Raw genomic sequence first — 15633 nt, forward strand, 5'->3', positions numbered from 1 at the left:
CCAGCAGCAGACTGACTTCACAGGTGGTGGTGCATGCACTAGACAGAGTCATTGTGGGGAACTTACTGGGGGTACAGGGTAATGACACAAAGTCCTTTGCATTCACAAGCCAGAGGTTCTGTAGATCAATTAACAGTCCTTTGGAACACAGGAAATCTGCGTTGAGCAGATGTCTAGCCACTTTAGACAAGACAAAGTCCCAGGTGTAGTGTCGTCCACTGAAGCAGAGTATCATGCATTGTGTCCCGTAAGTCCAGATGCTGCTGCCGTTGGCTACCTCCAGAAAGTGCCTGTCGCTCTCTGCCTTATAATCAATGGGTGATGCTGGCAGCACACTCACTTGAGTGCCCCTGTCACCCAGGAAGCACCGCCCTGAAAGGGTGTCCATAATGAACCGTAGATGACCCCGGTAGCTAGAACCCTCAGTGTTCACAGACCTCCAATGTCCAGATGCACTGGCACTGTGGAAGCTGCATGGCAGTCAGCACTCATTGACATTTTTTTGCTGAAGTGTGCATAGATCCGGCATTGTGTGGTTCGGAGCCATGGGTGTGAACCTGCTGGAGGTTCTGCTGACAGGTCTTATTGAGACAGGGAAAGGAAGAGGAACGATGCACTTCTGCCTGTAGACTATTGGCAATCTTAATAAACACCTTATAGACCTTCCAGGGTGTATTAGCAAAGGCTATGTGGACTTGATCAGGCATTTCTTCTTTAATAGTAAAGAGTTCTTTAAAAATAAATCAAGGATAGTGATTGCCAGAAAAGATAGCATGTAGTCCACTAGTTGTGAAGGCCTAGTGACATCCAGACCGGGTGAGGAGACCAACTGCTTGGTGTGCTCACTCAGACCCAGACAGTCCAAAAGTCTGTAATAGGTGAGTTTTCTGGGTGGCATATTTATCACCTGCAAGCGGATCATCTGGTTGACTCAACACTCTGTCTGCAGTGGAACTACTTAGCGATGCTGTGTCACAGTAAAATTTGGTATTGTTGACAGTGGTTTCGCACAGTGCAAACTGGGCTTCTGCCTGTGCAAATCACACAGTAGCGTGCTGCCCCCAAAACTCCAGCAGCTTGACAGCAACACGTTGGGAGGTACAGCAAGGAAGGCTAATGAAATGTTTTTGAGTACGGCAGACAGTTTGGTCCCCATATTTTAGAGGCAATGAAGAGGAAATTCATGTGGTTCCTAGGCTGATGTTTGAAGAGAGCTTGGGTGGTTTGGTCTTATATTTTTTGGAGTTTGTAGGAACTATTGCTGATCTTAATGGAAGACCAGGGTGGCTGTTAAGAGATGTGGGGATATCTTGAAATAGATGCCAGCATTTTCAATGTTGAGGGTTGTCCATTTCAAGTGGAGATGGAGAGGAATTTCTTCTCTGAGAGGGTTATGAATTATTGGCCCCATGCAGCTGTGTTATTGAATATATTGAAAAAAGATCAAGAGTCTTATGAATTATAAAATATCAGAAAAGGTGAAGAACCATTCACCTGAATCACTTAGAATCAGTTTCTGCCTGTTTTGTTGTTGATGTTTAGGGCAGCAATGAAGGTGCACCATCTCTGTCCTTGGCCATTGTCTCTATTTTGCCCCAGATGTATTTCAGGGCCCTCATTTCTACCTCAATGGTATGGTGCCAAGTTGTGTTTGGTCTCCCGCGTTTCCTCCACACTTCAGTGTGCAATGAAGTGCTGTCCTGATCATGGAGTTGGCCTCTCTTCTCATCACGTGCCCAGTCCATCTCCAGCATGATGATCCTGGCCATGTGATCTTGATGACACTGAAGAAGTAGGGCATGGTTGGATAGCCAGAGGCTTTTTCCCAGGGCTGAGGGGGCATAGTTTTAAGGTGCTTGGAAGTAGGTACAAGGGGGATGTCATATGTAAGTTTTTCACACAGAGAGTGGTGCGAGCGTGGAATGCGCTGCCAGTGATGATGGTACAGGTGGATATAACAGGGTCTTTTAAGAGACTCTTAGAGAGGTACATGGAGCTTAGAAAAATAGAGGGCTATGCGGTAGGGAAATTCTAAGCAGTTTCTAGACCAGGTTACATAGTCGGCACAACGCTGTGGGCCGAAGGGCCTGCAATATGCTGTAGATTTAAATGTTTCTATGTTCTATATTGGAGATCTTTCTTGGCCAGAAAATAAGGAGAAATTTTCCGGAGGCTCATGGTGTCATCATTCCATTCCATTTAGAATCAGAATCTGTTTTAATATAACTGGTGTACATTGTAATACATAATAATAAAAAAGCTATAAATTACAATAAGGAATATATTTTTAAATATAAATTAAACAAGTAGTGCAAAAGGAGAGGGAAAAGATATTGAGTTCTTGCACATGGATTCATTGTTCGGTCAGAAATCTGATGGCAGAGAGGGGAAAGCTGTTCCCAAAGCTTCCCGAAATCCAGAGATGTCGGTCAATGCCTCCTTTACTGCCACGGTGAAGTGGTTCTCAGGTTGGAGGAGCAGTGTTTCATGTTCCATCTGGGTAACCTGCAACCTGACGGCATGAACATTGATTTGTTCTAGATTCCAGTAATTTCTCCCCACTCCCACTTCTCTCTTTTCCTATTTCCCATTCTGGAAAATGTGCACTAGTGTTTAGTGCAGCAAAACACTAGCTCTGTTTCTGCGTCTAAGTGCAACCTTACAACAATGACCACTCCTCGTATAAGTACTTTACTTCCTCTGCTGTTGAATTATCTGAAAGTGACAAAGTTATATAACTGCAAGTTTATTAACAACTTCATGAGTTCTTGACCTTGTCATTTACATTGCTATTGTTTGTTCTTCTAGCAAGCCGCTCCCGCTCTTTAGTCGCTGTGTCCCTCAGAGCCCAGCCTGTTACTCCCACTTTCTCGCAGGGCTTATTCATCTGGTCAACGAGAGTGACATTTTCCAACAGGTCATTCGTGGCATCATAATGAGCAAGGGGTACATTGTCGGGCTCTGCCTCTTTGCAGTAGGTAAGTTTCTCAATGAAATGGATGGACAAATTTTGTAGCTGTCAAAACTTACCCTTGGCACCCCGGGGGTGGGGGGGGGGGGGAGCAGTATGAAGAGGGCAGGGAAAGATCTCATGCATACTGACCAAGCAATAGTTGAACAGTCTTATAACAATCACTAAGCGAACACATTCGCTCTGTCCACCACAGGGCACATGTTTTCCCATTGTAATTCTACTTCCCATTCCCATCCAGAGATGTCGGTCAATGCCTCCTTTACTGCCATGGTGAAGTGGTTCTCAGGTTGGAGGAGCAGTGTTTCATGTTCCATCTGGGTAACCTGCAACCTGACGGCATGAACATTGATTTGTTCTAGATTCCAGTAATTTCTCCCCACTCCCACTTCTCTCTTTTCCCATTTCCCATTCTTCTCAGTGCCGTTCACGTCCCTCTGGTGCCCCTTCTCTTTCTCCCGTGGTCCACTCTTCTCTCTTATCAGATTTTTTCTTCTTCAGCCTTTTCCACTAATCACCTTCCAGCTTCTCACATCATATCCCACCTTCCCCCTCACCTTGTCACACCAATTCCTCTCATACCTACTCATTCCTCTTTTCCCCCCTCCAACCTTCCTATTCTGGCTTTTTCTCCCTTCCTTTCCAGTCCCGATGAAAGGTCTTGGTCCTCAACTGCTTATTCCTCACCATAGATGCTGCCTGACCAGCTGAATTTCGCCACCTTTCTGTGTATTTATTTTTATTGATCTCTGGGTGACAGTATGACTGACAAGGCCCATTCTTTATTGCCCATGAGTCATAAAGTTCTACATCACAGAAATGGGCCCTTCGGCCCACATGAATATGCAAGCCTTTCCCTCCCTATCTTCATGAATCTCATTGGCCCGTACCAGGAACATGTCCGTCAGCACCTTGCCAATCTCTGCCCGTCTGACTGCCTGAATAGTCATTGTACCTGAATTCCACCATCACCCAAGCTGTCCTTTGGGCCATTTTGGAGGGCACTTAAGAGGGTAATTGCTTTGAGATGTCATGTTACAACTGTACAAGACGTTAGTGAGACCACACTTGGTGTACTGTGCGCAGGTCTGTTCACCCTGCTCTAAGAAGAATGTCATTAGTCTGGAGAGGGCACAGTAAAAACTCACAAGGATGCTACTGAGACTGGAGGGCTTGAATTATAAACAGGGGGCTGGATAGGCTGGGAAATTTTTACCTGGAGCTTAGGAGGCTGAGGGGTGACCCTATAGAGCAGAGGCACCCACAGACCCCTCAGTTAACGGTAGGAATCCATTGCATAAAAACGGTTGGGAACCCCTGCTCTACAGGTATATAAAATCACAAAGGCCGTAGATTCTTCAGTCCTGATGAAGGGTCTCGGCCCAAAGCGTTGACTGTTTATTCATTCCCATAGAAGCTGCCTGACCTGCTGAGTTCCTCCAACATATTGTGTGTGTTGCAAAGGTAAGGCGAATGGTCACGGTTGCTTTTCCAGGGTAGGGGAGCCCTAATCTGGAAGGCATGGACTTCAGATGAGAGGGTTTAAAGGGGGACTGAGGGGAACTTTATCATACACAGGGTGTTGGGTATTTGGAATAAGATGCCAGGGGAAGTGATAGAGACAGGTACAATTATATCATTTAAAATACATTTAAAGAGGTTCATCGATGCAGAGGTCTAAAAGTTATGGGCCAAGCACAGGTAAGTGGATCTAGCTCAGTTCGGCAACTTGGCCAGCCTGGACGAGTTTGCTGAAGAGATGTTTCTGTGTTGTATAGTGACTCTAATCGGGAGTCATGTGTAGCCAATAGATTTGTACAGAGCAATCACATTTGTTTTTCCAAAACTTTTCATATTATTACAGCAGTAGAGCGATGTTGTGATACAGTTACCAGTAACAAGCATCTAATTTCAGACTTATTTAATTAATTGAGATTAAATTCACTATCTGGAGTCCAATTCAATGTCTGAGGTTACAAGCTAATCACATTACCAGGGCATTACAGTGACACTCGTGTGTGGATCGTACTTGTATTCCAGTGAACTGCCTAACGTAGAACCAGAAATGTCTTGAATTGAATTGACATTATTACTTACATCCTTCATATACATGAGGAGTAAAAATCTTAACATTACCTCTCTGACTAAATGTGCAATGTGCAATTTATAGTCATTTGTAATAAATAGTATGTACAACAGAACAGTCAATATAACATAGATATAATATGCCATTAGGCTTTACAATTCTACCGCCAGGACTTAAGAACTTTTTAAAAGCTATTATTAATGCTTTTTGAGATAGTGATTTAGATGCATATAATATTTTTTTACTGAGTTAAGTATTGTATGTAATTAGTTATGCTACAACAAGTGTATGGGACATTGGAAAAAAGTTGAATTTCCCCATGGGGATGAATAAAGTATCTATCTATCTATCTATCTATCTATCTATCTATCTATCTATCTATCTATCTATCTATCTATCTATCTATCTATCTATCTATCTATCTATCTATCTATCTATCTATCTATCTATCTATCTATCTATCTATCTATCAATACAATTGTATCAGCATGAATTAATCAGTCTGATGGCCTGTTGGAAGGAGCTGTCCCGGAGCCTGTTGGTCCTGGTTTTTATGCTGCGGTACCATTTCCCAGATGGTAGCAGCTGGAACAGTTTGTGATTGGGGTGACTTGGGTCCCCAATGATCCTTCGGGCCCTTTTTACACACCTGTCTTTGTAAGTGTCCTGAATAGTGGGAAGCTCACAACTACAGATACACTGGGCTGTCCACACCACTCTCTGCAGAGACCTGTGATTGAGGGAGGTACAGTTCCAATTCCAGGCAGTGATGCAGCCAGTCAGGATGCTCTCAATTGTGCCCATGTAAAAAGTTCATAGGATTTGGGGGTCCATACCAACCTTCTTCAACTATCCGAGGTGAAAGAGACGTCGTTGTACCTTTTTCAACACACAGCCAGTATGTACAGACCATATGAGATCCCTGGTGATGTTTATGCCGGGGAATTTAAAGCTGTTCGCCCTCTGAACCCCAGATCCATTGATGTCAATAGGGGCTAGCCTATCTCCATTCCTCCTGTAGTCCACAACCAGCCCCTTTGTTTTTGCAACGTTGAGGGAGAGGTTGTTTTCTTGACACCACTGTGTCAGGGTGATGCCTTCTCTGTAGGCTGCCTGATTAGTATTTGAGATTAGGCCAAACAGTGTAGTGTCATCAGCAACTTTAATTAGCAGATTGGAGCTGTGGGTGGCGGCACAGTCATGGGTATGGGTCTTAGAACACAGTCCTGAGGGGCACCTGTGTGAAGGGTCAGAGAGGCAGAGATGACAGAGCCCACTCTTACCAGCTGCCGGCAATCTGACAGGAAGTCCAGGATCCAGCTACACAAGGCAGGTGAAGGCCGAGGTCTCTGAGCTTTTTGTCGAGCCTGGAGGGAATTATGGTGTTGAATGCTGAACTGTAGTCCAAAAACAGCATTCGTACATGAGCATCCCTCCTCTCCAGGTGTGTAAGGATGGTGAGTAGAGCTGTGGCTGTTGCATCATCTGTCGATCGGTTGTGTCAGTAGGTGAATTGTAGGGGATCCGGTGTGGGTGGTAGCAAGCTGCAGATGTAGTCCTTGACCAGCCTCTCAAAGAATTTGCTTATTATTGAGGTGACAACTGGTATTAAAGTTGTATGCTTCTTTTTAAATTTGTTTAGTGTAGTCTTTGCTTTCTCTGGAGCAGCGGAGGCTGAGGTGGGGGGGGGGGGAAGCAGGTTGGGGGGGGGGGGGGGTAACCTGAATTGTATGAAAGGCATGAACAGGGTAGGTAGTCTTATATTTTGTCCAGGGTGGAAATGTCAAAAAGCATTACCTTGAGAAAGGGAAAGTTTGAAGGAGATGTGGAGGGCATTGTTTTTTTTTACACAAGTAGTTTTAGTTTCTGGAAACTCACTTTCGGGGAGGCAATAGAAGCGGGTACAATAGTGGTGTTTAGGAGACACTTCGACACATAAACAGGCGGGAATTGAAGGTATAAGGACAACATACACGTGGATGTGCAGCTTAAATTGGCATTGTGGCTGGCTCAGCTGTTGGGGGTTGAAGAACCTGTTCTTGTGCTATATTGTTCTCTGCTCTAAAATACTTGAGAAAATAGTCAGATTAGTTGGAAGGTGGGGCGCTGGCCCTCGGCAGAAGCACGGACAGTGACACCAGGAACTCCCATGTCTAAATATGCCGAATCCTTATGGAATCTTCAATAAATGGAATGACATTTTGCCTGGGGTTCTCTGAAGATTCAAGGTTCGAGGCTCTGCACTAGTCCCGAGGTGGTGCTGTAGCAGAGACCAGGAAGGAGGTTAATCGGCCATTGGGGTGCTGATGGTGGGAGTGAGGGTAGTTCTGGGGAGGGAGAGGGTGCAGCTGCCTATCAGAAACACTGCATAAAGCTAATACTGGGAGGGCAGTGAAGTGTGGGGAGATTATTGCTAGAGAGGGGGGGGTGCAAATGGTAGTGCTTTGAGGTCTTCTCACCTGGAGCGGAGTGAGCTCATAATGGGTGGAGAAATAGCAGGAACAAAATTTATTTTTATTTAGTTTATTTAGAGCAGGGGTTCCCAGCTGTTTTTCTAGCATGAATTATCATTAACCGAGGGGTCCATGGATCCCAGGTTGGGAACCCCCGATGAGGTACAGCACAGAAAAGGTCCTCCGAGTTGCACCACCAGCAACCCCTGATTTTATCCTAGGCTAATCACAAGACAATTTTCAATGACAAAGTAACCTGCCAACTGTTACGTCTTTGGACTATGGGGGACCAGGAGGAGGACGTACAAACTCCTTACAGGGGACACCGGGATTGAACTCTGAACTCTGATGCCCCAAGCGGCAATACCATTGCGTTGACCGAGACACCCAACCAGACATTTCGAGAGGGAAGGAAGGAGTAATGGGGAGGGGTGGGAAGGGGAAAGCATAAGACACAGAATTAGGCCATTGAGTCCATCGAGTCTGCTCTCTCCTGCCAGGGAGGGCGAATGTTAGAGGAGGGATGACTAAGAAAAGGGGTAATAGGACATGGGATCGTGAGGAGGAGGAGATGAATGTTAATGAGAGGGACTTTGCACTGACGACCAGGATCTGCGCAGGAATGTGTATCCTTCCACTGCCAAGAATTGGTTGTAAATTGTTCCTGAGCATGTTCTCTCTCTACTGACTGCAAAGATTTTGAATGCAGTGGGATTATATTGTATATACAGTAATCCCGTTTGCTCTGTCTGGAATTTAGCTGGTCAAGTAGGGCAGTTGCTTTAGTCTTTCTCTATCCTGGTTTTAAGCTCTTTATTAGAATCCAAACAAATAACCACATTTTTAGTCACTCATTGCCAATTGCTTACGTCAATCTGACGAAGCTCCTTTGCAGTGTTTTGGGATGTTTTACTTTGTTAATAGTGCAATATTTTGTTGCAATTTGTTGTTCATTTGGCCTTCAATGAGAACTGACCGTACATAATCTGTTTCTCCACAGAATTCAAACAGAATCCCTTCCCCTGTAAGAAGTATAAGTCAGATTCAGATTCAGATTCAGTTTATTGTCATTTAGAAACCACAAATGCAATGCAGTTAAAACTGTGCAAACTGGAATAACATTTGCAAGATGCTGATGTTTTGATTCATAAGTATTGAGGGATATGGGCATTGCTGATAGGCCAATATTTACCTAGAGAAGGTGCTGGTGAGATTTCTGTTTTCCACATGTAGTGTTTGCTGCCTTGATGATATGAAGTATTTGTCCTAAGGTCTTTATTTACCTGTGATGAGATTTTACATGATTCTAATGAAGTTCCTGACCATCCCACCAGGGATAGGGTTCCTCTTGTCCTCACCTACCACCCCACTAGCCTCTGTGCTCAGCACATAATTTTCTATAACTTCCGCCATCTCCAGTGGGACCCCACCACCAGCACATCTTTCCCTCCACCCTCACTTTCGGCTTTCCACAGGGATTGCTCCCTACGTGACTCCCTTGTCCATTCGTCCCTCGCCAATGATCTCCCTCCTGGAACTTACCCATGCATGTGCCACACCTGCCCCTACACCTCCTCCCTCACTACCATTCAAGGCCCCAAACAGTCTTTCCAAGTGAGGTGACACTTCACCTGTGAGTCTATTAGGGTCACCTACTGTATCCAGAGCTCCTGGCATGGCCTCCTGTATATTGGTGAGACCCGATGTAGATTAGGAGACATCTTCCTGAGCACTTACCATCAGAAAAAGCATTTCAATTCTAGTTCCCCTTCCCATTCTGACATGTCAGTCCGTAGCCTCCTTGAGGCCACACTCAAGTTGGAGAAGCAGTTCCTTATATTCCGTCTGGGTAGTCTCCAACCAGATGGCATGAACATCAATTTCTTGAACTTCCAGTAATGGCGCCACTTCACCATTCCCCATTCCAGTTTGCCCTCTCACCTTATCTTCTTACCCGCCCATTACTTCCCTCTGGTGTTCCTCCATTTTCCCTTTCTTCCACGGTCTTCTACTCTTTCCTATCCAATTCCCTCTTCACCAGCTCTTTATCACTTTCACCAATCTATTTCCCAGCTCTTTAGTTCACCTCTCCCCCCTCCCAATTTCACCTATCGCCTGCCACCTTGTACTTCTTCCTCCCTTCCCCCACCTTCCTACTCTGACCTTTCCTCTTTCTTTTTCCAGTCCTGATGAAGGGTCTCGGCCTGAAACATCTTTTCCATAGATGCTGCCTGACCTGCTGAGTTCCTCCAGCATCTTGTGTATTTTCCTGAATATAATTTCTAGTATAAAAATCTGATTTAGTTTAGTGGAGTTATGTTTTGCTCTGATTCCAAATTGGCTTTCACAACAAAAGTAATTGGAGCATTGAGAAATCAATTTTGAGGGTTTTCTCCCATGAAGGCTGTTGCAAGCTCTTGTGTATGTACACAGCTCCCACTGTATTCATGTGCTGCCCGCTGTTAAAGTAACAGATGCAAAGGCTCCCTTGTAGTTGAAAGAAATGGGACTACGGAGAGTGAGGGAGAAAATTCAAGGGGTGGAATGGTGAGTTCATGGTGTGAAAAAGGGAATCACGGTGGGTTAGGACAACACACAAAATGATGGACTAACTCAGCACATCATGTAGTATCGATGGAGGGAAATGGACAGTCGATATTTCTGACCAGGACCCTTCATCTGGACACCTTTGGTTCCTTCACCTTCACAGAAAAATAACCACAGCAGGATGTTATTCGTGTATTGGACTACAGTGCAGAAACAGGCTCTTCAGCCCATTTAGCTTGTGGCAAAATGTTATTCTGTCTAGTTCCATCGACCCACAACTGGGCCATAACTCTCCATACCCTTTCCATCCATGTACCTATCTAAATTTCTCTTAAGTGTTGCAATCGAACCCGCACCCATCACTTCCGCTGGCAGCTCATTCCAGACTCACACCATCCTCTAAGAGAAGAAGTTACTTCTCAGGTTCCCCTTAAATACTTCACTTTTCACTCTTAACCTAGTTGTAGTCTCACCCAACCTCAGTGGAAAAGGTCTGCTTGCATTTACTCTATCCATGCCCTCATAATTTTGTATTCTTCAACAAATCTCCCAAGTTCTCCTAGGCTCCGTTGTGTTGTACAGGAATCAGTTGGGGTCTAGCATATTGTTCACAACCATTGCTTGCGCATGAGTCCAGAGAGCCTGGGGAGACCCCCATCCAAATCCTGCCCAAATGTGATCTTCCAAACATCAGAATGGGGAAGAAATGTGATCAATGTGACTTTGACCATGGAATGATTGTTGGTGCTAAATGGGGTGGTTTGAGTATCTCAGAAACTGCTGATCTGGGATTTTCATGCACAACAGTCTCTAGAGTTTACAGAGAATGGTGAAATAAACAAAAAAAAAATCCAGTGAAAAGCAGTTCTGCAGGTGATAAATACCTTGTTAATAAGAGAGGTCGGAGGAAAATGGTCAGACTGGTTCTAGCTGAGAGGAAGGTGACAGTAATTCAAATAACAACTGTGCTGTGCAGAAGAGCATCTCTGAATGCACAACACATGGATGGGCTAAAGCAGTAGAAGACCATGAACATACATTCAGTGGCCAATGTATAGGTACAGGAGGTACCTGTTAAAGTGGCCACTGAGTATAATATTTTATTATGCCAACAATTTTGGCCACGGTTTAATTGAAGCACCTTTTAATTGAAGTTAACAAACCGCAGAAAGTGAAAACAAAAAATTTGAATCTAATGCACAGCTAATCTGGTGAATCTGCCTCTCTGCTCTTTTCCAACAGCCCTCTCCTTCATTATGGTGGCAATCTTCAGATTTATTGCTGAACTGCTGGTTCATATCTTCATCACCTTGGTCATCTTTGGAATACTGTGTAAGTGAGTCTACATTCATCCAGTTTCACTACAGTGAAGCTGCTTGATAGGGAGGTGAAACCTCAATGTAGAAGGAACAGCACTTTGTATCAGGATGAGGAGTGACAACGGGGCAGGCTTCCTTGGGGATTATTTTAACGAGTTTAGCTTTACTTGTCACGTGTACATCGAAACATGCGGTGGAATTAGTTGTTTTGTGTCGACAACCAACGCAGTCCGAGATTTGCTGGCAGCAGCCAGAAATGGTGCCATGCTTCTGGTGCCAACATAGCTTGCCCATAACTTGGTAACTCTAACTGTACATCCTTGGAATGTGAAAGGAAACCCGGGCACCCGGAAGTCACAGGGAAAACGTACAAAAAGCAGCCGGAATTGAACCCTGATCATAAAGCTGTAAAGCATGACACTGACTGCTACGCTACCTTGTCACAAGTTGTAGATATAAGGCACAGGGGTAGAATTAGGCCATTCGGCTGACTTATTTCACATAACCTTCAACACCCTGACTAATCAAGAAACTATAAACCTCTGCTTTAAATATACCCAATGACTTTACAATAGACAATAGACAATAGGTGCAGAAGTAGACCATTCGGCCCTTCGAGCCTGCACCGCCATTTTGAGATCATGGCTGATCATCTACTATCAATACCCGGTTCCTGCATTGTCCCCATATCCCTTGATTCCCCTATCCATAAGATACCTATCTAGCTCCTTCTTGAAAGCATCCAGAGAATTGGCCTCCACTGCCTTCCGAGGCAGTGCATTCCAGACCCCCACAACTCTCTGGGAGAAGAAGTTTTTCCTTAACTCTGTCCTAAATGACCTACCCCTTATTCTCAAACCATGCCCTCTGGTACTGGACTCTCCCAGCATCTGGAACATATTTCCTGCCTCTATCTTGTCCAAACCCTTAATAATCTTATATGTTTCAATCAGATCCCCTCTCAATCTCCTTAATTCCAGCATGTACAAGCCCAGTCTCTCTAACCTGTCTGCGTAAGATAGTCCGGACATCCCAGGAATTAACCTTGAATTTACCTCCACAGCCCTCTGTGACAATGAATTCCACAGATTTATCACCCTCTGGCTAAATAAATTTCTCCTTATCTCTGTTCATAAATGGACATCCTTCTATTCTGAGGCTGTGCCCTCTGGTCCTAGCATCCCCCACCATAGGAATCATTCCCCACCACCACTGCTATTCTTCTAAACTCCAGTGAGCACAGGACTTGGAGCCATCAAATGCTCCTCATGTTGACCTTTTCATTCCCGGAATCATTCTTATGAACCTCTTGGATCCTCTACAATGCCAGCACATCTTTTCTTAGATAAGGGGCTCAAAACTGCTTGTGATACTCCAAGTGCAGTCTAACTTAATGCCTTATATTGCTCTTGTATTCGAGACCTCTCAAAACAAATACTAAATTGCATTTTCCTTCCTTACCACCAACTCAACCTGCAAGTTAACCTTTAGGGAATCCTGCACAAGGACTGTCAAGTCCCTTTGTAACTTTGATTTTTGATTTTTTCCTTTCTTTTTAAAAATATGCCTTTATTCCTTCTACCAATATGATTGATCATATTCTTCCCTACATTATATTCGACCTGTCGTTTCTTTGCCCATTCTCTCAATCTAAGTCTTTCTGCAAACTCCCTGCTTCCTCAACACTACCTGCTCATCCATCTACCTTCAAATTGTCCACACACTTGGCCACAAATCCATCAATTCCATAAGTTTTATACTTTAGCTTACATTTTCTCTTACTTATGACCTGTCCTTTAGTTCGAAGGATGTGGTAAGAAGAATAAACTCTTCTCGGGCTTCCAGCCTGGTATAGGTATTGATTTTAGTGACATTTCGATGACAAACTCTGCCATCTTCATTGGGACTGATGCCTAGGCATGTCTAGTCTAGACCCCCATCGTCTGTCCCTTCTTATTGGTTAATTCTCATCCAACCAAGTTTCTGCTGTTCCACCTTGTTTACAATCGAATTCCAGTTCTTACTTAGAGTGAGACCTTCATCTTTGTTAAAATTCTTTTCCTCTAAGTTTATTTCAATGGCTTCCTTCACCAGACGGTCCCAAAAGTCATTGGCATGGCACAATAGTTTTGTGCAGTCCAAGTCAATCCTACGACCATTGCAAAAACAATATCCAGCTACCACAGATTTCTCCAGGTAACCCAAACAGATACAGCTCCTATTTACCTCCTATCCCCTTTGGTTCAAGAGCCTGATCAGATGAAATGATAAAGATTTTGCAGCTCATAATATGCAAATTCAACCTCATCATTACTACCCTATCAAGATATCCAGTTCTGCTTTCTTGTCATGTTTTCTCTTGAGCACATTTCCATTGTCCATTGATATTTTTCTAGTTGTGTCGGGAGTTCTGTGGTGGCTGTACTATGACAACGTGAATGATCCCAACATCATCTTGCAAACAGAGATGGAAAACACAAGAGCACTGCTGGGCTTCGCTATTGTTGCAACCATCATAACAGTAAGAACCCGAAGGCTAACCCCTTCAGGATTATTTTAAGTCATCAAATTCAGCTTGTGTTTAGTTGAAGTTTATCTGAGAGCAGGTTTCCAGATCACTAGCTGCCTTAAACCTGCAATTGCCTGTCAAGTTGATGGGAACACCATACACTCAGTGGCCACTTTATTAGCTACACCTGCTTGTTAATGCAAGTCTCTAACCAGCCAATCATTTGGTAGCAGCTCAATGTATAAAAGCATGCAGACATGGTCAAGAGGTTCAGTTGTTGTTCAGACCAAACATTAGAATGGGGAAGAAATGTGATCTAAGTGACTTTGACCTTGGAGTGATTGTTGGTGCTAAATGGGGTGGTTTGAGTTTCTCAGGAACTGCTGATCTGGGATTTTCATGCACAACAGTCTCCTGAGTTTACAGAGAATGGTGAAATAAACGAAAAAGCATCCAGTGAGAAGCAGTTCTGTGGGCGATAATACCTTGTTAATGAGAGAGACCAGAGGAAAATGGCTAGACTGGTTCTAGCTGAGAGGAAAGTGACAGTAACTCAAATAGCTACACATTATAACTGTGCTGTGCAGAAGAGCATTTCTGAATGCACAACACGTCAAACTTTGAGGTGGATGGACTACAGCAGTAGAAGACCATGAACATAGAGTAGTCAATGTATAGGTACAGGAGGTACCTAATAAAGTGGCTGCTGAGTATATATCCATCCATCTCCCTGTGTGCTTTTATGGTTTAGCTGCTATATTTAGTGTTTCCCCAAAGAATGAATGAATGAGGCCTCTTCTGTGTTCTCTGTTCTCTTTACTTGGTTTCTGGGTGCACTTGAAGCAATGAAAATTGAGTGATTATAAATGTTTGCTTCCTCAGACCTATTGATTAAACCAAACTGAGTTCTCTCCTGGACTTGTCTCTAGTGATCCATAGAATATAGAACAGCGCAGTACAAACCCTTTGGTCCACAATGTTTAACCTACTCCAAGATGACGCTGACCCTTCTCTCCAATTTTCTATCATCCATGTGCCTATCTACGAGTCTCTTAAATGTCCCTAATCTGTCTGGCTCTACCACCACACTTGGCAGTGTGTCCCATGCACCCATCACTCTTGGTGTTTAAAAAAAAGCTTACCTCCAACATCCTCCCTATACTTTCCTTTAATCCCCTTAAAATTATGGCTCCACTATTAGCCATTTCCATACTGGGGAGACTGACCCTGGCTGTCCACATGACCTATATCTCTTATCATCTTGTATACCTCTTAACCTCCTTCACTCCAAAGGGAAAAGCCATAGCTCTTTATCCGCGTAGTAATTGAATAATAGCGACCTTTATTAAAAGGCTTCCTCATCTAAATACATTTTACTCAGCAGAGGCAGTGTCAAAGAATGAAACAACAATGCCCTGGCCAACCACTGCTGGTAATTTGCTTTCAGGAAGTTCTCTTTGCTACAGTAAGCTCTGCCCTTTGAAATTAAAACAATCCTTTAAAATTTATTGAGATACAGGTCGGAATAAGCCTTTCCTGCACTTTGACCTGCACCGGCCAGCAATCCCCTGATTTATTCCTAGTCTAATTACAGGACAATCTACAATGACCTATTAATTTACCGACTGGGAGGAAACTGGAGCACCGGGAGGAAACCCACACGGTCAAGGAGAGAGCATACAAACTCCTTACAGGCAGCAGCGGGAATTGAACCCGGGTCGCTGCTATTCTATAGCACTGTGCTGACC

General features: G+C 44.1%; 1 protein-coding gene across 4 annotated transcripts in view; it reads left to right on the forward strand.

Annotated features, from left to right (window-relative positions):
* Positions 1 to 15633, forward strand: part of LOC140736796 (choline transporter-like protein 3) — a 147095-nt gene that overhangs the window by 64805 nt on the left and 66657 nt on the right. For 3 of the 4 annotated variants that reach the window (XM_073062723.1, XM_073062724.1, XM_073062726.1), the window contains 3 exons: positions 2809 to 2978; positions 11300 to 11389; positions 13773 to 13897. In XM_073062723.1, the coding sequence (XP_072918824.1) occupies positions 2809 to 2978; positions 11300 to 11389; positions 13773 to 13897 (385 nt within the window). The remainder of the gene's footprint in view (positions 1 to 2808; positions 2979 to 11299; positions 11390 to 13772; positions 13898 to 15633) is intronic. The other variant, XM_073062725.1, reaches the window with a different exon arrangement.

Source organism: Hemitrygon akajei, chromosome 12 (genome assembly GCF_048418815.1).
Source record: "Hemitrygon akajei chromosome 12, sHemAka1.3, whole genome shotgun sequence".
NCBI lineage: Eukaryota > Metazoa > Chordata > Chondrichthyes > Myliobatiformes > Dasyatidae > Hemitrygon > Hemitrygon akajei.